Raw genomic sequence first — 23804 nt, 5'->3', positions numbered from 1 at the left:
CCTTAGTACTAATCACTGTATCCACATGAACACTTGCAAGATGTAGTTCATTTGATTCCAACCACTCTGATCTTCATAAAAGTTACACACACCCAATTCTATTGAATTTATCACTACTTTAAAAAAAGATTTATTTTAATTTTAATTGTATGTTTTTGTATGTGTGTGTCTGTGCCAGTATGTGGATATGTGTGCCCGAGTGCAGTGCCTGTGAAGGCCAGAAGAGGGTGTTAGCTCTCCTGGAGCTGGAGTTACAGGCTGTTGTGAACTGCCTGCCTTGGGTGCTGGGAACCAAATTCAGGTCCCCAGAAAGAGCAGCAACCACTGAATCATCTCTCTAGCACCTATCACTGTTTTTTAATGGCTTAAAAGTTTACTGCAAGAGGACTGGGGAGATGGTTCAGTGGGCAGAGCACTAGCTGTGCAAGTGTGAGGACTGGAGTTTAGATCCCCAGCACCTATATAAATGCATAAATGCTAGGGCAAATATATAAATTTGTGTGGGAAGGCAGAGGCAGGGGATCCCCAGAGCAAGCTGGGTAGCCAGATAAACCTTATCAGAGACCTCAGAGCTCAAGTGAGACCCTACTTCAGTATGTAAGGTGGAGAATGATCCAGGAAGACATCCAACATCAACTTCTGGTCTCCACACACACGTACATGCACCCCACTACACATGTGTACCCCACACATGCAAACATGCATATATACATGCATACCTACATACAAAAAAAGGGGGGGGACCAACTTAATGCCACCTTTAAAGTAACTTACATCACCCTTTACGTCTGGGAACAACTGCTACATTAACTAAACCATATCCATGTATATATAGCTTATTGCATACTAGCCAACTAGACATGCACAGAATGAAAATGTTAGAATACAAATCAGATAAGTGACTATTTTAAATTATATCAGAAATTATATTACAGACCTTTTGCAAATTTCGTAAGTATTTTCTTTTTCTTCTTTAATAGTTGCCTTGTCTGAACCTCTACACTGTGAAGAAATGATAGTTAAATAAGCAGAAGCGAATGTTTCTGTGACACATTTTAAACTATGAGGCTTACTAGATTCATTTGAAATGTGTTAGATGTAAGGGGACATTTAGATTAAGGTCAGTCCTGAAAACAATTACTCTACATAATTAAAAATGTTCAAAATGACTTAAAAATGTCTACTACTGCTGGGTGTGGTGGCACAAATATGTAATCCTAGCTGTGGAGGCAAGATCAACAGTAGTAATTCAAGATCATCCTCAGCTACATACCAAGTTTGAGGACAGCCTGGGGTACATGAGATCCTGTTTTAAGAAATAAACAAGGGGCTGGAGAGATGGCCCAGCAGTTAAGAGCACTGGCTGCTTCTGCAGAGGACCTCGGTTTGGTTCCCAGTACCTGCATAATGGCTAACAACTGCCCATACAGTTCTAGAGGATCCAATACCCTCTTCTGGTCTCCACAGACACTGTTTGCACATGGTACACTTAAATACATGCAAGCAAAACACTAATACACATAGGGGGCTGGAGAGATAGTGCAGTAGTTAAGAAAACTGACTGTTCTTGCAGAAGACCCAGGTTCGAATCTCAGCACCCACATGGCAACTAACAACTGTCCATAACTCCTGTTCCAGGGGATCTGACAGTCTCTTCTATCCTCCATGGGCATTGCACGACACAGGCGCACTTACCTACATGTAGGCAATACATGCATACACATAAAATAAAAATAATAAATAAAATATTTTAAAAAACAAAAAGCACTCATACACATAAAATTAAAAAAATAAGCTGGGCGGGGTGGTGCACGCCTTTAATCCCAGCACTCGGGAGGCAGAGGCAGGTGGATCTCTGTGAGTTCAAGGCCAGCCTGGTCTCCACAGTGAGTTCCAGGACAGCTGGGGCTACAGGGAGACCCTGTCTCAAAAAGACCAAAAAAATAAAAAAATTAAAAAAATAAAATCAACTGAGATATACAGCACATTAACAGAAAGTCACACTAGGCTGTGGATCTGTGCAGAGCACAGCAAACATGGGGCCTTATATTCAGTTCCCAGAGCCACAAAACAAAGAAAATAGCAAACAGAAAGATGTACTATGTTCCCAGATGAAACTGTTAAAGGTAAAATGCTGATTTCCGCCCACAGCAATTTAAACATTAAAAAAAACCATTTTTACAATATGACTTTAAAGCATTAGAATAAATGAAATAAAATCAAAACTATTTTAGATTCATAGCACATCTTAGTGTCTTTTACAGTAAGCTTTCTGTACTACTTTATTTTTCAAATGACTGACAGTGTGCTACTGACACATGAATTGAGCATCAGTGAGACAAGAGAGAAAGAAAGAGCTCATCTATAAGAACTTGAAGATGTAAAGACAGCATCTTAAATGCTTAAGAAAATGATTCCCTCAATAGTAGAACCAGTTAATTAATGGAATAAAAAATAAGTGTGACGCAAATTCATTGTAAATGAAAATGCCTGTTAGGTTAATTTAAGATTTAAGGATATAAAAATAAATTTGAACATAGAAAAAGAAAAATTTTTAAATAGCAAAAAAAGTACATATGTGTGTGTGTGTTTACAACATTTGGAGGACAGAGAAAAACTAAACACAACACTAGAGGCAGAAACTATGAAGTATGATATCAATAAGTGTTAATTTCAAATATCTAAAATATTTTTACATACTAAGAGTAAAAAGTACATAAAGGCCATCTGCCAAAATAAGAAAGATTATATTGTTTTTATGTTTTCTCTCAAGATAAATCTTAGTTTGATAAAAAATTTAATCAACACACAGTACTACAGAAGGCAATACATGAGAAAATTTTACTCTTGGGGAAGAGTTTCTATAGATGATTCATAATTCAAATGTATAACAAAATGAATTTGACTAAATAAAAATAAAAAGATTTACACAAGATTAAGGGCTTCTAAACCAAGTCAGAATAAAGGAAAATTGAAGGAATGCAGCTACATATGACAAAGAACAAAAGTGTTCAACATGGGTTATAATAAGTAAAGGTTAACTGACTCTTCAAAATGGATCAAAGACCGCAGCAGATGATCAGAAACTATTAAATTATCAAGAGAAAACACTTCAAGATATTGACATGTACAAGGACTTTCTCTACAGGACTCCAACACACACATGTGTGCGTACACACACACATACACACACACCCCTGAAATTCCAGAAAAAAGGCAAAGAACATAGAAAAAAATGGAAATGACTTTTAAACATGCTTAAAAATGCTTAACTAGACTCAAATGCAAATTAAAGCTAAAATAAAATCATTTATAAAAATAAGCAGATGGACAAAAATTTAAAAACTTAATTAGTTGATGAATAGAGGGAGAAAATGGTACTTGCACCAATGTTGTTGGAAGTATAAGTCACAGCAACCTCTATACAGGGCAGTCTGACAATTCTACTTCTAGGAATTAATCCAAAAATGCTTCAAATATGTAAAATGCCTTATGCTCAAGGATGCATAATGCAGCAATATTTAAATAGCAAAAAACAGAAACATACTAAATGTCCATCACGAGTGATACTTGTTCAAGGATGTCCACACAGTAATTATGCAACTATAAAAACAGGTCATCATTGCATACTTTGCAAGAGGAAAAAATCTCTATTACATATTAGGTAAAAAAAAAAAAGTAAGATAAAGACTGGTATGCTACTGCTTGTGTGAAATTCAAAAGAATGCATGACAAGTCCATTATAAAAAGTGGCAGGGTCTAGCCTGTTGGGTTAACCTTTCTGTAGAAAATTCTAAACTCTGGATAAAATATTTTAAAGCCTCTGTGTGAAAATTCTAGTCAGAGATGAAAAGCAGAAATCTAGAGAATGAACTGTTCTGGGTAATTGTTTCCTTGGCTTTATTCCCAAAGGCAGGCTAGTTGGAATCACTTTGAGAGGCTGAATTTTGCCCTGCTGACACAAACAACCAGAAAACTGAATTTGGGGCAAAATCAGAAACTGGAAAGTCAGTCTAGGAATCCTTGAAAAGAGACAACCAAAGAGGTGAGTCCTCAAGCCTAAAAAGCCTGGCTCTAATATGACTGGTCCCCAAACCATACCTATGGGAAAGACTCCAGACAGCCCAGTAAAACCAAAAACCTACACAGATTTCAACTTCTACACAGATTTCAACTTCTACTGAATTCAGCAGAGTTAAGACCTAAGCATGTAACTACCATGTAGCTCAGCAAATGAAAGTCCATGTAGCCCCACAAATGAAAACTTAGGTATACATAAAGCCCTACACAGGATGTTTATAGCCAGCAGCTTTATTTGTAATATCTCCAAACTAGAAATCACCCAGATATCCATCAATGAATGAACAGCTCAACAAACTGTGGTACACCCATGCTGTAGAGTACTACTGAGGAGTAAAATGAACAAAGTATTGATACATGGAACAGGTGAGGTGATTACAAGCTATATTTCTTTATATAACATTCCTAAAATGGCATTAACTATAGAAATGAACAATCAGTAGTTGTCAAGAGCTAGGGAGGACTGGGGGTACAGGAGAGAAGGTATGATTACGAGAGTGTAAGAGCGATGTTCAGTATCTTGACAGATAGAGGCAAGGGCTTTCTGAATGACTCTAATAGTCCAAGAGCTGCGACACTACACTAACGTTCTGCACTATGATCACTGGGAGAAGTACTGCATGTGAATCTCAATGATCCCAAGAGTGGGTGATGCTAACTGGGACTTATGGATTTATAGAGCTAACTCTCTTTTTTTTTCATTTCATAAACATCATTTTATTTTATGACATCAGCTATGACATGAATGAAAAATTAGAATATGTATTCAGTTATCAAACATTGAATATCTATTATACATCAAGAACTTTTCTACCTATGGGGAGATAACTTATATCATTAATATTATTTTTATAGTTTTTTATCAAATAAACTCTGATATGGAAATTTCAATAAATAGCATTGATATTTATATTTGACCATCTAATATTTATTGTCAATCATTTATTGTCATTCATCGTTCTTGGCTTTGGAGATAATTCTGTGAACTCAGTAAACATCCTACCAACAATTCCAAACCCCAAACAACACATAACTAAGTATGAAGATACTGCCAGATAATGATAGAAGTAACAAAAATTTAAACATAGTGAAAATATGCACTGTAATGATTAATGGTGAATGTTTTTGACTGTCTATCTGGGAAGATTTCATTAAGTGCACAAACCTGAACCATGGAAAAATTAAACAGAGACAAAGCCAAGAGAAAATCTGAGAATGAGCCAGGCAGAGTTGACAGAAAATGCAAAAACCTTGAAGTGGCAAAATATTTGACACATTTAAGAATGAGAAGACCAGCCTGGCAATCAGAGAAATGATCCACATCTGGATCAGATTGACTTCATATTCCAATGCCAAATCTCATAAAAACTCACTGGAGAGCTTTGCATAGAAGACTATAGGGGAAGCATAAGTTCATTATTCTTGTAATTAATGCATTCTTTTACTTATCTAACAAAGGCTCTACAATTTAGAACAAAATACCTTGTCTCAGCTGCCTTTGTCCATGTATCCTAATTCTTTAGGCAAAGATTCTGCCATCACCGCCCCCATTACACCTGCCACTGCTTATCAAAATCTATTATCTTGCAAGGCTTCCAAGATCGAAATGCTACCTCCTTTAGAAAATTGACTTTTATGATTGAAATAATTTCTAGATCCTCAAATCTCAGTATACTTTTATTCTCTCCATGGAATCTTATTTCTGTGTCATTTCTTAGACACCTTATTATTCAATACAACTATCCAATAATCAGTCCAATAAATGAAACAATAAAATGGTTAAATTTTTAAAGTTTTTTTTTAACTTTTACAAAAACTTTGAGAATATCATACCTGTATATAATGTGTTTTGATCAAATACATGCCCACTCCCTCCCGTCCAACACTACCCCCTCTGAAGAAGTAACCCTAAAATCTTTTAAGGATTAGATACAAGCTCCCAAATACTTTTGGCGTTTCGATATTTTTGGCCTTTGGAAGACAGTGTGTTGTGAACAGGCCCAAGGACATTTTTACTTTTAGCCCAGAAACTGGCTACATTTCTTTGGGGTCTTTTTAGCATAACTGCTTAGCAATTCCTACCTCCTATTCTCATCATGCCATCATCCTCTGAAGGGGTTACCCAAATTGCCAATGATAGATCCACTGAAGGGGTACTCCAATTGCCTCACCCTGCATCCCTGTCAGCACAGAAGAACTAACTCTCTTAATAAAAAAACTGATGTTTCAAGTCAGTGGCTTCAGCTGCAACTCTAAGAGAAAAAGCTGGACATGGTGGTATACACCTTTAATCCCAGCACTTGGGAGACAGAGGCAGGTGGGTCTCTGTGAGTCTGAGGCCAGCCTGGTCTACACAGAGAGTTCCAGGCCATGGGGCTACATGACAAAAAAAAAAAAAAAAAAAAAAAAAAAAAAGGGTGGGGGGGGGGGAGTATACATAAAAATCAGAGTGAACTAGCAAAAAGAAAAACAGAAAATCAGTGAAACCAAAAGTGGGTTCTTTCAAGTTATCATTATAGGTAAGTTTCTATACTATTTTTTTAAATATTATTTTTATTTTATGTATAAGCATGTATTGTCTGCATGCATGTAAGTGCACCCATGTCACGCAATGCCAGCAGAGGACAGAAGAGGCTGTTGGATCCCCTGGGACTGGACTTACAGACAGTTGTTAGCTGCCTTGTGGGTGCTGGGATTTAAACCCGGGTCTTCTGCAAGAACAGTCAGTGTTCTTAACCGCTGAGCCATCTCTCTAGCCCCTCTGTCCTATTTTTCAATGCTTTAGAGGAAGGGCTGACAATGATGGCTTGTGGGCTTCCTGGTTTTATAAATGAAATTTCAGGTGAGCACAGCAACCCCCATTTGTATACATACTATCTACGCTCTGTGACACAATGGCAGTTAAGTAGCTGCAAGTACAAGCCAATGACCCACAAGTCAGACAAATCATCTGGGCCCATTAGAGAAAAAGTTTGCTGTTGGCAGAGTCATGGGACTGAAGTCCATGACCTCAGAAAAAGATCACTGAGACTCTGACTCAGTGCTGTCTCTTATAAAAGGAAATCATAGTACAAACCTCATTAACAGTGAAGGGTTAACTAAGCAAATCTTGGTTATCCACGTTCTTTCTTAAAATTATTTATTTACTTATTATTTATTTATATTTTATGCGTATGAGTGTATTACCTGCATGTAAGTGTACCCATGTCATGCAATGCCTGCAGAGGACAGAAGAAGGTGTCGGACTCCCTGGAACTGGAGTTACTGACAGTTATTAGCTGTCTTGTGGGTGCTAGGATTTGAACCTGGGTCATTTGCAAGAAGAGTCAGTGCACTTAACTGCTGAGTCATCTCTCTAGCCTCTATCCACACTTTTCTTAAAGTTTTCCCCTTGGTCTGATTCTGGCAGGTAACCTCTAAGCTCTCTGAATGTCTTGCCTAGTATGTATTTATTTGGGGTTCTGGGGCCATGGCAGATAGTGTATATTAAGAGTATAATTTGTTTTAGCAGCTTTCAGTCATGTAATTAATATCAACCCAACTTCTGGAGGGGCTAGAGACTGAAGGGCTAAGGCCATCCTGGCCTTTGTGAGTGACTCTAGTAGAAACTCCAACTAGAGTCCAGGTGTGCACCCTGGCTAGCAGTAGTCCTGTGAAATGCAACAAGCTGTTTCTGGGAGGAATCACACTGTGGATTCTGCCCTGGGTGTCTCTTCCCTTTCTGACTTTAACCTCTACATATTATTCTACTCTCATCAATGTAACCATAGGTAACAGGTTGTTGACCTTTGTGAGTTCTGGCACTGACCTGAGGGCAGTCCTGAGGACCGCCAAACAATCCCCATGACATCATAGAGATAACTTGAGACAATCCATGCTAGTCGTTTAAGAGTAGCTGGCTGGCATATAAGAAAGGCTTAATACCAGTTGTTTGTCAAACTGTTGAGCAATACTTTGTCAATTTCTTGTTCTTGTTATATAATACTCCCAGAACTTATAGATCATTCTTTTTTAAAAATTTTATGTGAATGAGTGTATTGCCTGCACATATGTAAGTGTACCTGTGTCGTGAAATGCACATGGAGGACAGAAGAGGGCGTTGGATTGCCTGGAACTGGAGTTACAAATGGTTGTTAGCAGCCATGTGGGTGCTGGGATTGGAACTCAGGTCTTCTGCAAGAACAGTCAGTGCTCTTAACTGGTGAACCATCTTTCCAACCTGATTTTCTTTTTTTAAAAAAACATTTATTTATTGAGTTAAGTTTCTGTGTATGTGTGTGTGCCTGAGTGTATGTATGTGTATCATATGTATGTAGGCAGCTGTGAGCTGCCCCATGTGGGCACTGGGAATTGAATCCAGGTCCTTTTGCTATTGGAAGAGTATCAAGTGCTCTTAACCATTTCACCATCTCTCAAGCCCCTTAAAGACCCTTTTCCTTTTCCTTTTTTTTTGGTCTTTTTGAGACAGGGTCTCCCTGTAGCCCCAGCTGGCCTGGAACTCACTATGTAGACCAGGCTGGCCTTGAACTCACAGAGACCCATCTGCCTCTTGAGTGCTGGGATTAAAGGCATGTGCCACCATACCTGGCTCTTTTCCTTTTTTTAAAAATAGGTTTTATTCTTATTTTATAATATTTTTATTGTGTGTGTATTGACTGCATGTATATAAGTACAGCCATGTCATGTAATGCCCACGGAGGACAGAAGAGGGCACTGGATCCCCTGGAACTGGAGTTACAGACAGTTGTTGGCTGCCATGTAGGTGCTGGGATTCGAACCTGGGTCTTCTGCAAGAACAGCCAGTGTTCTTAAACCACTGAGCCATCTCTCCAGCCCCAGTTTTATTTTTATTTTATGTGTCTGAGTGTTTGTCTGCATGTATCTAAGTGCACAATGTGTACACAATACCTGTAGAGGCCAGAAGAGGGTGTCAGAGTCCCTGGAACTCCATGGAGTTAAAGATGGGTGTTAACTACCATGTGGGTGCTGGGACCTGAACTTGGGTCCTCTGGAATTAAGTGTTCTTTACAGTGCATCTCTCCAGCCCTTAAAGACCATTTTCAAATGAGGTTCATACTCCTTATTCACTAAACAATTATTAACCTTTAAACAAAAGATTAAAGCTTTAAACAAAATGGACAAAAATTCTTGTTTTCAGGAGGTTTCACCCTAGCAGGAGGAAACAAACTAAACAAATGTATTTAGGCTGGGCATATATAATCTGATAATCTGAAGTCCGAAATGTTCTGAAACTTGAAACTTTGTGAGTGCCAACATGATGTTCCAGTACTTTGGAAGCATTTCAGAGCTTGGATATTTGAATTAGGTATGCTCAGTTGGTATAGCCTACACAAACATTCCAAGGCTGTGTGTGATAGTACATGCCTGTAATTCCAGCAATCCAGAGCCTAAGGCAAGTATATTGTCAAGTCTGACGTGAACCTAAGCTACATAGCAAGACACTGTCTCAAAACAAAAACTTATTTTCCCCAAACATTAAAATATGCTAAAATCTCTGAAATCTGACTTTTGGACTCAAGTGTTTCAAATTAAGGATATTTCACCTGTAGTATGCTAGCTCATGATAACTGCAAGAAGGTGGGACATGAAACATGACAGGAGAACACTGCAATTTAGGGTGGATGGCCAGGGAAGGTCTCCTGAGAACATCAAGTACAAACAAAGACCTGAGGGGGAAGAGGAACATTGGCAATCCTATTGTCTAGGGGAATAGTGATCCAGGCAGATAAAATGCCAAGGGCAAAATGCCTTGGAGTAGGAGAAAGCCTGGCATGTTTCAAGAACAAGGAGGTTAGAATGGTCAGAGATAAATACAAACTGAGTAGCAGAAGAGATCAGAGAAGTAACAAGGCGGGAAGGGTTTCAGGAAGACGCAGAGTCTTGTAGGCTACAGAAAGGACTTTAGGTTTGGCTATGGATATTAGAAGCTTCTGGAGAGTTGGAGGTAGAAGAATGACACAATAAAAATTCCATTGTAGTCAAGAATCAATGCCAGACAGGAGATACCTTTCTTTTGAGTTGTTGGCCAGGGTGGCCCAAGAGACTCCCAGACAGTAACCTAGCATAGAACTAGGAAAATGAACAGTAGACTCCAACTTTATCTAAAGGAATACTAGCAACAGCTTGCTGCTAGATGAGGAACAGCTGATCTTCCTAAAACAAGGAACTCTAGATAGGCTGACTAGACTCAGTGGATGGATAAGCACCGGGAAACAGCTGGGGGCACTGACAACACAGTGGACAGTAACAGGGATGCCAGAGTATATGGGATCCAGTGTGTGTGGGAGTGTCATTTGGGATGTGGGTATACAGATGAATAAGATTGTTTGAGATGTTCTGTATGAAATACACACACACACAAATCAATTAAAAATGAGTTATATTTGAGGAAGAAACATAAAAAATTTGCTTTATATTAATTAGTAGATATGAAAAACATTACCATTGAAATATACCTGATGACTTTATATCCATGCTCAGGTGCCAAGGATCTCAGAAAGTAACTGACTGTGACTAGTAATAATCAGATATATAGAGATTAGAGACGTGTGCAAACATCTAAGTGTTACTTGCATTAAAAATGAGTTTTACTGTATGAAACAGTATATTTTAAATGAAATGGAGATCTTTTTTAAAGGTTAAAACCTCATTCAATTTTATGTCTTACAGGGTTTATTCTGAGTACAATATTGTATAACTGTATTAATTCAATGGTAAACCTAAAATTTTATAGCCAATTTTGAAAGAGATGCATCTTAGCTCTGGAAATTGTTATTGAATATGTCAATGCTATTGTAATGAAATGCTTCTTCTAATTATGTGGTTATTAAATAAATAATTTAAAAAGTTCTGTGGTACTGAGAATAAATGACAAGAGAGCAAGACGTGAGGCAGAAGATCTTCAGGAAACTACTGCAATAACTTGGACAGCAAGTGATACTGGTCTGGACTTGTGTAGTGTTGATGGGGTATAAAAAGTAGAAAGTTTCTAGATATCACATGAAGGTAAAACCAGCAGCATCTCCTTATAGTCTGGATATGGATGAGGTAAAAAAGAAAGCCAAGATTTTGAGACTTGTAATTGAAAAGGATGGGGCTGTCATTAACAGAGAAGGAGGTTATAGTGGAGGTTGATTTGTGGTAGGGGAGGGGATGTATAGCTGAGAGTTTTTAAAGAGTTAAGTTTTAAATGCCTAACTGAACAGCCAAGAGGGAAAGCAAGTAGGTGAAGAGAAATAAAGATCTGTTTTTCAGAGGGGTCTGGGCTAATGATACAAATTTGAACAACTTAGCACATATTATTTATGCAACGAATTTGAATGAGACAATGCTAGGGAGCAAATCTAGTAGAAAAAAACAGACCCATGGTTTGGGCTCTGGGTCACTCCAATGTGTACAGGTCAAGGAGACTGGGAGAAACTACCAAACTGGGAGGTGGCAGACAAAAGCAGAGAATGAACATGGCAAGTATGCTTACTCTGGAAAGCAAGTGAAAAAAGTTTCAAAGAAAGAGCTGTCAAATGCTGGTGGGAGGTGAAGATGAAGACTGAGATCTATCAATACAATCAGCAATGAGGGTGTCATTGGAGTGGTTAAGATGAGTAGTTCTGGTGGAGGGTGAAGACCTTTTCAATATGGAAGATAGAAACTGGAGATAATGGTATAGACAAACATTCTTGGAGGCCAGATGACAGCTCAAAAGGGCCAGGAGGTTTTGTTCCATGTACAGATGAGAGAAAGGTATATTTATATGTTAATGAGAATGATTCAGTAGTGAAGAGAGAGTTCTAGAACAGAATCTTAAGATGGTAAAGAGATGGAATCTAGCAGAGGTGGAGGGAATTATACCTGGCTACTTCATCCACTGTACCAGGAGAGAAGCTGGAGTGCTGGGAGCATGCAGGGAGGTAGTCTAATATATTGGTGGGAACTTAGGATGATTTTTTCCATTTACTTCAGTTTCTTGGTGAAGTGGGAAAAAAATTGTTAGCTGTGCAGAGTAATGACAAGCAATTCAAGGTTTAAGGGTAAAGAAGTATGAAAGAGTTGCTTAGGAATCAATTACACTATGAAAAGGTTCAGACAATTATACATGTTATCTATTTTTTTTTTGGAGTGCTGCGGATAGAACTCAGGGCCTTGCAAATTCTAGTCTAACACTTTGCCCCCTGAGCTTCATCCCCAGTCCAGAAAATTTAACAAAGAACTTGATCACAAGGGGTTTCCCCATATTGTGTATCAGCAGTATGTTCCAACAAGTTAGGCTTAGCTGCAATTCCTGTCTTCTACATCTGTGGATGTATAACTGATACATTCATGGCCAAAGGTACTATGATATTAAAAAATTTCAAGGAACATCAGATAACATCCAATACTTCATGTTTAATGAGGCTAGGAAATGTGACATTTTATTTAGAAAGTCTTACATCAGTTTGTGATGAACTTCAGGATGATGAAAAGCTACATATGTATGCAGTACATTCTATTTTTCTCAGACAAGGAATTCTGTTTATACTGTGATTACATAAGCCATCAATAGGTCTGTCATCTCACCAGAGTGATGCGGTTCTTTCATTCAATGAAAAGTAGTTATGTTTGTCGCCTCACAGTACTGTTAAGATTAATTTCTGCATTGTTACTATCTAAGATCACAAATAAGAAAATACACAAGATTCTTCAGTACCTTTTCATCCAAGTCTGAATTTTGCTCACTGAGGTCTCCTAGATTTTCATTTTCAACAATCTCCTTGGTCTCTTCTAAGGAAATGACTGCACCTTTGGAATCACACTTTATCTTTTTTGCTGGAGAAAAACAATATTCAACTATAGAAGCTTTAAACAAAATAAACAAAGATGCTCTATAGAACTTAGGATTCAGAAGTTCTCAAGGCCTCCTGTGACAAATGAAGTAGAGCTTTAGCAAATTATGTAGTTCCTAACTTGTTACCTAAAGAACTGTACCACATGGTATAAAAATGACTGAGAGTAAGATATTTGAAAACCTTTCTCATGTTCCAGCTATTTAAAATATTTTTGCTAGGTTTGGTGGCAAATTTAATCCCAGAACTCAGGAGGTAGAGGCAGGTGATCTCTGTGAATTCAAGGCTAACCTGGTCTTTAAGGCTAACCTGGTCTACATAGTGAAGTTCCAGGTCAGCTGGGGCTACATAGTAAGGTCCTGTCTTAAAAATTTTTTTTAAGGAACTGACTGCCATAGATTTATTTTTTTTTTGTGTGTGTGTACATGTGTACACGTGCGCACACATACCACAGTGTACCTGTGGAGGTCAGGGGAAAACTTGCAGGATTTGTTTCTCTCCTTCTACCTAAAGTGGATTCTGTGGATTGAACTCAGATGAGGCTGGGCAGCAACTACTTTTACCTACTGAGCTATCTCACTGGCCCTAATTTTTTTTTTTTTAAGTATGAGGAAGGGTCTTCTCACTGTGTAGTCCTGGCTATCCTGCAACTCACTATTGAACTCACAGAATTCCACCTGCCTTTGCCTCTTAAGTGCTGGGATTAAAGGCCTAAGCCACCACACCCAGCAACACTAAAAAAATTTTTTTGGTCTTTTTGAGACAGGGTCTCCCTGTAGCCCCAGCTGTCCTAAAACTCACTGTGTAGACCAGGCTGGCCTTGAACTCAGAGATCCGCCTGCCTCTACCTCCTGAGTGCTGGGATTAAAGGTGTATGCCACCATGCCCAGCTAAAAATGTTTTTATAACCCAAGTCAAAGTTAAAAATTACCTTTTACATTGTTATAGTTCATGTACTTAAAATTATGATTATCTATCAATTGTGATTTTTCAAGGACAGATTTAAGATAACGTTAATATATATTTCAATTTCAAAATAAGACTGAAAGATTACAAAGGTCAACTACCTTTTGTAAAGAACACACAACAAAGTTATACATTAATTAAAACAGTAAATATCTCAAAATTTGATCTTCTAATTAGTCAGCTAAAACTGAGGAAAACTGACAAACTCTGACACACAGTTAGCAGATGCTAAATGAAAACCTTCCCACTTGAATGAATTCTGACTAGGCCTGAACAGAGACATGCAGATATTTCAGTATTTCTTGTTTTTAAAGTACCAAATTTTACCTGCTGACAAGGAAGCACAGATCTCCAACTTCAGTAATCCAGGGTCCAGCACAGCAAGTTCTTTACTATAAAGCAAACAGAGTTCAAACATGTACCATTGCACATTCAACAGAATGATTTGGTTCTAAAAGCACTATACAACACTAGCTTCGACAGTTGGTGAACATCCTCAGGTCCTCAGGACAGAGATTCCAATACACGGGCTCAGAACCCAGCACATTTGCCCAGATTCTCTCTTGGCTCTTTAATCAGAGTATGCTGCCCTTCTTAGGGAGTGTTACCACCCCAACTTTGTTACTCAGGAAGAACCTGACGAGATGTACATTTAAACATTTTAAAAGAATTATACCAATGCAAGAGAGTGTTTACCTTCTATTTTGAAGCATATGTGTATATATCTTGTCCCCAATCTAAAAAGAGTTTGAGTGCAGTTTAGGGTATTTTGCTTGTTATTGTTCCTAAGTGCAGTTTGTAATCTAAAAGTTAAGGCTACAGAAACCAGAGTTTAGCTTAATCCAGGTTTCCAAACTGTTCTGACACTTACTGTTAACTGTGGGAAAAACACTAAATTTATTTGAGTCTAATCATATCTATAAATGAGAATAACACTTATCTGTAAGGATATTGTGAGGATTAAAGGATATATACTTAAATCCAAAGCTCAAGAAATGAAAGCCACATATGGGAGACACGCAAACACAAATGGATAACCATTATTCCATTTTTAAAAACTCAGGCAAGGGGGCTGGAGAGATGGCTTGGCAGTTAAGAGCACTGGCTACTCTTGCGAAGGACCAGATTTCAGTTCCCAGCACCCACATAGCAGCTAACCACTGTCTCTAACTCCAGTTCCAGGGAATCCATGCCCTCTTCTGACCTTCCTGGGCATTGCATGCACACATGGGTGCACTTATGTACATACAGGAAAAATATTTATACACATAAATAAGCTAAAAATAAATGTTTAAAAATAAAAAACCCTCAGATTAAAACTTAATACATGAAAGCACAAAGAAAAGATGAACACCCATTTTTTTCTCCAGTACCATAGTTGTCAAAGAAGGACTACAGAGACCCAGCAAGAGCCTTAAAAAGGCAATACCAAGCAACCCAGTCTCTGTCTTCAGGTGGCTGAGAGCCAGTAAAGTGCTCTAAAAAAAGTCACTGGTAGATCAAGTTCTACTTCAGAATATATTACATGAGTTGGGGACTATTAATCAGGATCTTACTATAATAATCTACAAGAAAGGCAGTTAAGTAGTAAAAGTGGGAATGGGGATGAATAATTTCCATTAATAGAGATGTTTAGGTGACAGAATGATGGAGATTATGTGACTCAATAAGTGATGTTTCTGTACTTTCTAGTCATCCCAAAAGTTCCATTTATAAATAGGTATAGCAGCTACTGCTTCAACTTCAAAGTGTTAATCCAGTATTTATAATACTGCTAGTATAATTTATACAGATATAAGAAACTTTTCATTGTGAATAGCTAACTTGAAAGGAAAATAAAATTGAACATGGCATTCCTATAAGCAGGCTAGTTTTGCGTTCAAGACACACAAGAGGTTAAATTCACCTAAGTTAAAAAAAAAAAAAGTAAAGTTGGGGCTGGAAATACAGCTCTGTGGTAGAGTCCTTGCCTAACATGTGTAAAGCCCCAAGTTCAACTCCCAGCACCACACACACACACACACACACACACACTAAAGTGATCAAAATATATTATGATTTTATATTGGTGGTGTGAAAGTTTAGTTCTGTACTGGTGGAATAGGGAAGGAAATTATAAAGGATACAAGGAGAAAAGAGTAATAGATTGAAACCAATTCTGAAGAACTATACAGAGAAATTTATCCTCTACCACAGCATTATTCAAGTTACATAATACTCAACCAGAATTTAAAAAAGAGTGCATTATATACGTATATTTAACAATAATAATCAAAGAAGAGGACAGGAAATTGTGAGGGAGTAAGGGGACAGGGGAGGAGGTGGAAGGGGACTGGGAGGTATAGAAATAATGCAAATATAATACTCATGTATGAAATTCTCAAAAAAAATTTTTAAAAATACAAAATATGAGAGTGTATCACTCATAGTAAAGAAAATATAAACCCAGTGCACTGGATTGTAATCTAAAACACATTATTACAGGACATAATTGACAAAAAACATTTGAAGATGACTGTTTTAGAGTAATTACTAGCAAAAAAGGTTCCACGATCTCTTCTGGCCTCCAAGGGCACCTGAACACATGTAGCAGAAACAGCCAGAAAGACACACAAAACTTTAAAAAACTGAAGACATTATTGCTTGAGAGACTAGTTGATTGCGGTCATGGTCATCCATTATGCATTCATATTCTATTTCTGGATAGGACTGCCACAAATATTCTGTAACAATTATCCTACAGAAAGCAGTGAGCGTAAGCAGAGGAATATCACAATATTCAAGTCATTGGGCTAGAGTTTCCCTGGGCTGATGCCCTGCTGTTAAGTACTAGGTTTTCTGATACAGTAAACCATTGCTTGATCAAGCACAATACTATTGTAGCAAATGCAGGAAATAATGGTTTGCGTGGCCTGAAAACAGTAAAAAATCACAATGATACTTCTTCATGCTATCCTACCTACTACTTTCAAGAGAAGAAATGAGAGGAAAAAGGATTGTAAGTAAAATAATATTCTATAGTAATTTACAGAGTAATGGAATGAAAGCTACAGAAGGAACCAGAATGATGTTCTCCCAGAATACTGTTTTGGAGGGCGGCCTGGAGCAGATGACTACAGAGTTCAGGTCTTAGTTCTGGCACTTAGATGCTGGTGTCCTTTGGAAAGTTAGCCACCGTGGTTCAATTATTCAAATAGGATGAGGGGCTGGAAAGATAGCTCAGTGGTTAAGAGCACTGGCTGCTCTTGCCAAGGACCTAGTTCAGTGCCCAACATCCACATAGCAGCTAACAATCATCGATAACTCCAGTTTCAGGGGATATAACACCCTGGTAATGCACATATGGGTTTACTTATATGCAGGCAAAACACTCATACACATTAAAAAAAAAGTCAGGGGGCTGGAGAGATAGTTCAGTAGTTAAGAGCATTGGCTGCTTGCAGAGGACCTAGGATTGGTTCCCAGCATGAACATGGTGGCTAACAACCACCTGTAATTCCAGTTCCAGGTGGATCCAATGCCCTCTTCTGGCCTCTACAGGTATTGCAAACACAGATGTATTTACAGACAAAACACTCATACACATAAAATAAAAAATTAATTAAAAATATCAAAAATAAAAAAAAAACACTAAAGTAGCATGGTAGCACATGCCTTTAATTCCAGCACTCAGGAGGCAGAGGCAGGCCACCATGTCCAGACAAGTAAAGACTTAACTACTAGTTTTAGAATTAAGTTACCAAGTGTGGTAGTGCACACCTTTAATCCTAGCACTGAGGAGGCAGAGGCAGGCAAATCTTTGTGAGATCAAGGCCAGCCTGGTGTACATGGCCAGTTCCAGGCCAGCTGAGGCTATAGGCAGACCCTGCCTCAGGACCAAAACAAAACAAAAACCAACCAACCAACCAAAAAAGTGCCCCACAAAACCCAAAAAACCCCATGCCAACCCTTCCACCCCAAAATAAGTTCAGGCTTAAGTTCAGATACCTTTACTAGTAGTGTGACCTTTGGCAAATGACAATGTGTCATAATTTTTCCCATTTTTAAAATGGGCAGGTTATCATCCTCATTACACAGGTAAAAGTAGAAAATGTTCAATTTGGTGATAAATTACAAGTTCCCAAAGTACGATTAATATTGAAAAGAGTATGCTATCCCAAAGATAATTATAAATAACAGAAATTTAAGTTAGGCACCACTGAATCTTAGTGGAATGTGTTTTTATATTACCTTTTGAGTCTACTCATGAAACATTCCAATATTTAAATGTAGTATGTAAATACAAATCAGAGCATGAAAGATTATAAAAATTTAGCAAAATGTGATAGTATATTAATTTTGCACCAACCAGAAAGGATTACATTCCTGCATGAAGGTTACTACTTGGCTGTGATAAAGTTGCTTTAGGCAAGCTATTCCTATTGTTGGCAAATAATTATTTAAAAACATTCTTCTTAAAAGTAAAACATGCATTTAGGCAGATCTCTATAAAATCAAGGCCAACCTGGTCTACATAGTGAGTTCCAGGCTAGCTGGGAACCCTCTTCTGATCTCCGTGGCACTGCACGACACGGGTGCACTCATATACATGCAAAAAAAAAAAAAAAAAAAAAAAAAAAAAAAAAAAAAAAAAGTAAAACATGGAAAACATTTATATTGTTTTCTTCTGGAAAAGCAAGTTTTGATTTTACTTCCAAGTCTTATCTCAAATAAATGCCAAGGCTTCTCTGTTCCCTGAAAGATGAATTTTTTTTAATCTAACAAGGAATCCAGAAAAAAGTGGTCTAATTCATATCACTGGCTAAAGTGAGCTTATCTGCATATTTATAATGAAGAACATGAATGAAGAACTCAACTGATGGTTGAAAATTACTTTATAATTTTTAGATTTTTAAAAAAGTTAATCTGCTTTAAATCTCCTAGAGATATATACATTGCTTTATTTTAGCATGACACTTTCGGATATCAGCATTAGTATGCTATATTTAATAACTGTATTTTAAAATGGAGCTTCAATAATCAGTAGATAAATTAGTGATACCTAAGAACAGGGTGCTTTGAACCCCAAACAATAATCTGCACCAAAAGGTATACTTGAACATACATACCTCAAATTGCTTGGATCTGTTTTCCTTGGAAGATGCACGTGCTTAAGGTCTGCTGATTGGTGCTCTTCAGATATACCGGGCTTCTGGCTTATCTTGGAGACTTCTGAAGCAAATGAGAGATCCCCTTCATTGGAGATTCCAAAGAGCTCTGGGTCATCTTGAATTACATCAATCAAGAGGACATCATCTTCATAGGCTTTAAGAATATCTGGAAACTCCACTTTGAGTTTTGAAATGCTCTTAGCCATTTTTCTACCACAAACTTCAGAGGAAATTGGCTCAAATGTTCTTTGTTCCTTAGAGCAGAAGGAACTTTGTTCAATATACCCAGGATCACAAGAAAAGGTATTTTTTTCAATTGTAAGAGAAATAGGCTCCTTATTAGAAATAATGTTGCCTGGTTCAGAGATGTGATTGCATGCTTTATTATCATAACCTTTCTTTGTAAAGCTTGGAGAAGTACAGGAATTCTTACTGTAGAATGAGTGAGAACTAGCTTGCCCTGGTGTTATACTACTATGTATGCTCAAAGACTGAGGTCCTGAAGTTGCTGTGCAGACATTTTCTTTATTCCTATTTTGTTTTTCTTCTACTCCAGATAAACTGTCAAGTAGTTCTAGGGGACTGTAAGCTTCTCTCTCTGATGACTTGGCATTTACTTCTTTTCTTTTTCCTCTCTTGTTCTTTAGTAAAGGGATTTTAAAATTAGTCAGTCGTCTTGCATTTAATATTTTAATTAAGTCTGGAGCCACAAGTGTTTGCTTAGTACCATAAGCTTTTCGATGAACAGCTTTGTTTGTAGAGTTATTTCCTTCTTGGCCCTCTTGGGAAGCCATTGTCAAATTAAGTTTTGTTAAATTCCCTCTCTTTTTCTTATTTCCTGTTACATTAGTTGACTGAGTATCTTCAGTAGTGTTAGAAACTATCTCTGATGCATTTCTGCTGGGTTCATCTGGGCTTATCCTTTTATCACCAATTACAGCTTCCTTCATAACAATCAAAATAGGTTCTACTGAAGAAACTGGAGACAAACAATTTATATCAGAATCACACTTTTCTTTACTTGACAACTCCCTGTTTTTTTCTGCTAAGGAGTTTTGTAACAATTTGGAGTCAGTTAAATAGGTCTGGTTTGTTTGGTGTTTAAGAGAATCATGTTGCCTAACATTTTCCAGAGACCCAGGATATAAGTAATTTGAGTCTGGCAAGGGAGTCTTTTTCCAACAATGGGCAGATATTCTAGCACAAGAATAAAAAGGCCAAATTCTTTTACCAGTCATTGGTATTATTCTGCGACAGCTTTCCTTTGATGCTTCAGTTTCACTTCTCAAGTCCTCCCGTGAAGATCTCTTTTCAACATGATGGCTATCACTGGGTGGTATGACTGTAGAGCTAGTTATAGACTTAAAATACTCTTCTGGCTCCATTCTTTTGTATCCTAAAGACTCTGAAGCATTCTTCATCTCTTCTTTCAAATGTGATTCAAGGTTTTTCTGAAACATAGCATTTACATGATGTTTGGGTCTTGTTGTTTTTCCTGTTGTTTCTGGGAGACATAAATGATCCACTGGAGAAAGTGTATTATGGTTCTTTCTTAAAGCCTTTAAAACATTTTTTTTTGGCTCTAAGGGCTCTACTTCTTTCCCTTCCATACCAAAATGTTTTTCCTGGAACATCAACTCAGACTTGTTACACACATTAGAGAAGTTAAACTCAATAACTTTTTCTTCATCAGACAACTTCATCTTCTTCCTGTGTTTTCGCCCAACACTGCTCTCCTCCCCTGAGTGTTTATGTTTTTCAGCTTGAAGGTAAGAAAGTAAGCCATTGTTTTTATTTTGGTACAAATGATTTTCTTCAGGCACTAACTTATTTGCTCCTATTACATTTTCTTCAGTTTCTAAGAGATTAGGAACAATATCTGTGTCACTCTTCTCTGAAAGACTCCTAAGGTTTTCTTTCTTTGACTTCAAAGAATTCTCTGCTATGTGTATACATACACTATTGGATTTATGTTCAAAGTTGTTTTCATTATTACAACTCTTGGAATGGAGGAAATTGTAATCATATGATACAGAATCGGATTTTTTTCCAACTCCAGTTGACAAGCTGTTGCAAGAATATTTTGGAGTACTCTTGTACAGTTCATCTTGGAATTCAACCTGAATATTTTGTGTTGCCTCACTTTTAGTTATTTTGAGAGGTGGGTTTTCTAAACTTTTAAATTTTTTAATTCGAATTCTTCTTTTAATACCTTCTACCAAATCTTCCTTAGTCAAAGACTGCAAGAAAGCCATATTTTGAAATTCACTGCACTCCACTGTTTGTAAAGATTCTGAATTGGATAATGGTGCCTTTCTTACCAGGTCAATCCCTGGCTGTGGTTCATCACTTGCGGCTTCATTAACTTTTCCTTTTTCGTTGGCTGATCAAAACAAGAAAATATACCAGAAAACATTTGTATGCTTGTATACAATACCAGTTGTATCTGAAAAAAGCAATACCAGTTGACAAAAAAAAAAAAGGGTGATGCCATACATTCTTATTTCCTGAAGAGTGGTTTAGAAATACACACTGATTTTTATATTAAACTTTTTTTTGAGACGGTCTCCCTGTATCCCCAACTGGTCTGGAACTTGCTATGTAGACCAGGCTGGCCTCGATCTCACAGAGATCTGCCTGCCTCTCCTTTCCCAGTACTGAGATTAAAGGTGTGCACCACCACACCCCGCTAATTTAAAAAAAAAAAAAAAAAAAAAAAAGGTTCATTGCACAGCTCCCAGCTGATCTCGAATTTGAGATTTTCCTGCTTCAGCCTCTCATCTGCTGGATTATAGGTGTGCACTACCATGCCCGGCTTAAAGATCTAATTTCTGCTAAAGAACTACAATAAACTTCTATAAATTCTATGAAAAACCCTTAGCATTTCATGCTAGTCAAACGGAACCACTAGAAATTCCTTCTACTGTAATGATGGGTTCCTCAATGGGCAAACACCTTTATTACGAAACCCTTTCCACCTTGCCTGCATTGGTAAAGACCACACAATCCAATTAAGGGTTAGTAGTAAACCAAAGACGGAGCCAGATGAGGTGCAAAGGCTGGAGGAGTGACCTCCAAGAGCTTTCTCACTATGTACTCTCGGGTTCAAAAGGAGCTCCGCCCTCCACTGCCCCCCCCCCGCCCCCGCACTCTCCAGGCCCGGAATGCCTCACCCAACATGTCACCTTCGGCCTCTTCTCTTCTAGACGTCTGGGCCACCACTCTCCTCTTCTGTCTGCTCTCCTCACGTCCCCGGGTCTCAAGGCTGCAGCTCCCCATCTCGCCTGGCTCTGGAATCAGCGGAAGGCCTCGCTTCCTCAGGCTTCGCGCTTTACCTTCGCGCTCTGGGGAGGTGGCTGGGCCTGGGGGCGGCGCTGGTGGCCGCATTGCCCACCGCTGCCCACTGCCACCCAAAACCGCCCACCCGGCCTCTCAGCGAAGCCTACCAGGCCTGGGAATGCCGCTCCTGCCGCAGGACACAGGCTACTGTCGGCCCTAGGCCTCGCCTCTCTGCTCACCGACAGCCTACTAGACCCTGCCGGAAGCGGAAGTGGAGCAGCCTGGCTGCTTGGGCTGGGAGCAACTGGCTGGGGACCTCGTGGTCTACTTGTCTGCATGCTCCCTCAGAGGGCTCCTCGCGGTGTCCTGAGGTGTCGGGATCACGTTACTCAGGTTTGTGGTGGCGCTTGGTGGGCTTCCTTCTCCCAAAAGTCTGGAACTTCTTCAAGAGTTCGGGGCGCCTTGTCGCAGCAGGCACTCCTCACACCCTGACTAACCACTCTACTGACCCCTAGTTTCCTGGGGGCCGTCGTAGCCCTCTTCCCAGTGCACGTGCCCAGCTACCCTAGAGACAACTCAAACTTACGTGGTTTCTCTTTCGCTCAAAGGTTGATCCTCTGGTGCTGGTGGATATAAGCTTCGGAATGCTCTTACGGCTTCATACATGTTCATCAAATCTGCTTGAGGCAGTTGCAGTGGTGTCCACGCCCCTGTCTCCCTGCCAGCGCCGCCAGGATCCCCCACCTCCCCAAACGTGCGACCCAGCCAATGCCAGCGTCGCTGCCATCCCAAAGGATCTGAGCACAACGGGTCGCCACCCAAGGCCCTGTGTGCAAGAGGCCACAGCAGGAACTGCTGACCCTCATGACGCCTGCTGATAAAGGAATTTCTGCCTTCCTCTGACTTCCTCAGACAAACAAACTTTCAAATGGATAGGCACCATCCATATAAAGATCTGAGGAATAAATTCTCCCTAGAGTTTCCTAACCTACCCTAAGACACACCCACAGTGAAGTTCCTCACACCACTCCAACATGGATACACAGGGTACCAGCTGCCTGGACATCCTCAAGGACAAGTGGTCTGCCCTTGTATGACGTAGGACCATCTTGTTCACTATCCAGAGACTATTAAGAGAACCCAATATTGATAGCCCTTTGAACATACATGCAGCTGAGCTCTGGAAAACCCCCACAGCTTTTAAAAGTATTTTCAAGAAACCTACTCAAAGCATGTCTCCAGTCAAGAGCCCTGACCCAAGCTGTGCAGTCTCTTTCGTGTTTTTAAATTTTTTCCTTAGATGGTTTTTCCTTGCCTTGAACTCTGTATCTTGAGCTGTGATATTATTTTTTTCTGTTTTAAAAATATATTATTTTAAAGTATATGAATATATGTATGGCCTTGTTTGTGCAATGCCAGAGGAAGTCAGAAGAGGGTGTTGGATCCCCTGGAACCCATATTACAGTTGGTTGTTAGCTGTCATCTGGGT

At 38.8% G+C, this 23804-nt stretch overlaps 1 protein-coding gene and 1 pseudogene across 1 annotated transcript in view; one reads left to right on the top strand and one right to left on the bottom strand.

The window, feature by feature from the left end:
* Topaz1 (testis and ovary specific PAZ domain containing 1) overlaps positions 1–22423 on the bottom strand; it is a 64064-nt gene extending 41641 nt beyond the window's left edge. The window contains exons 1-5 of the mRNA XM_008849487.3: positions 22210–22423; positions 18995–21419; positions 14214–14278; positions 12785–12903; positions 938–1002 (exon numbers count right to left, since the gene is read on the bottom strand). Coding sequence (XP_008847709.1) covers positions 938–1002; positions 12785–12903; positions 14214–14278; positions 18995–21419; positions 22210–22423 — 2888 coding nt within the window. The remainder of the gene's footprint in view (positions 1–937; positions 1003–12784; positions 12904–14213; positions 14279–18994; positions 21420–22209) is intronic.
* A 536-nt stretch (positions 22424–22959) lies between these two features.
* On the top strand, positions 22960–23570 carry LOC103747177 (annotated as a pseudogene).
* The last annotated feature ends 234 nt before the right edge of the window (positions 23571–23804 follow it).

The sequence above is a fragment of the Nannospalax galili genome, unplaced genomic scaffold (assembly GCF_000622305.1).
Source record: "Nannospalax galili isolate Female #2095 unplaced genomic scaffold, S.galili_v1.0 scaffold443, whole genome shotgun sequence".
Taxonomy (NCBI): Eukaryota; Metazoa; Chordata; class Mammalia; order Rodentia; family Spalacidae; genus Nannospalax; species Nannospalax galili.
This window is presented reverse-complemented; position numbering and strand designations above follow the sequence as displayed.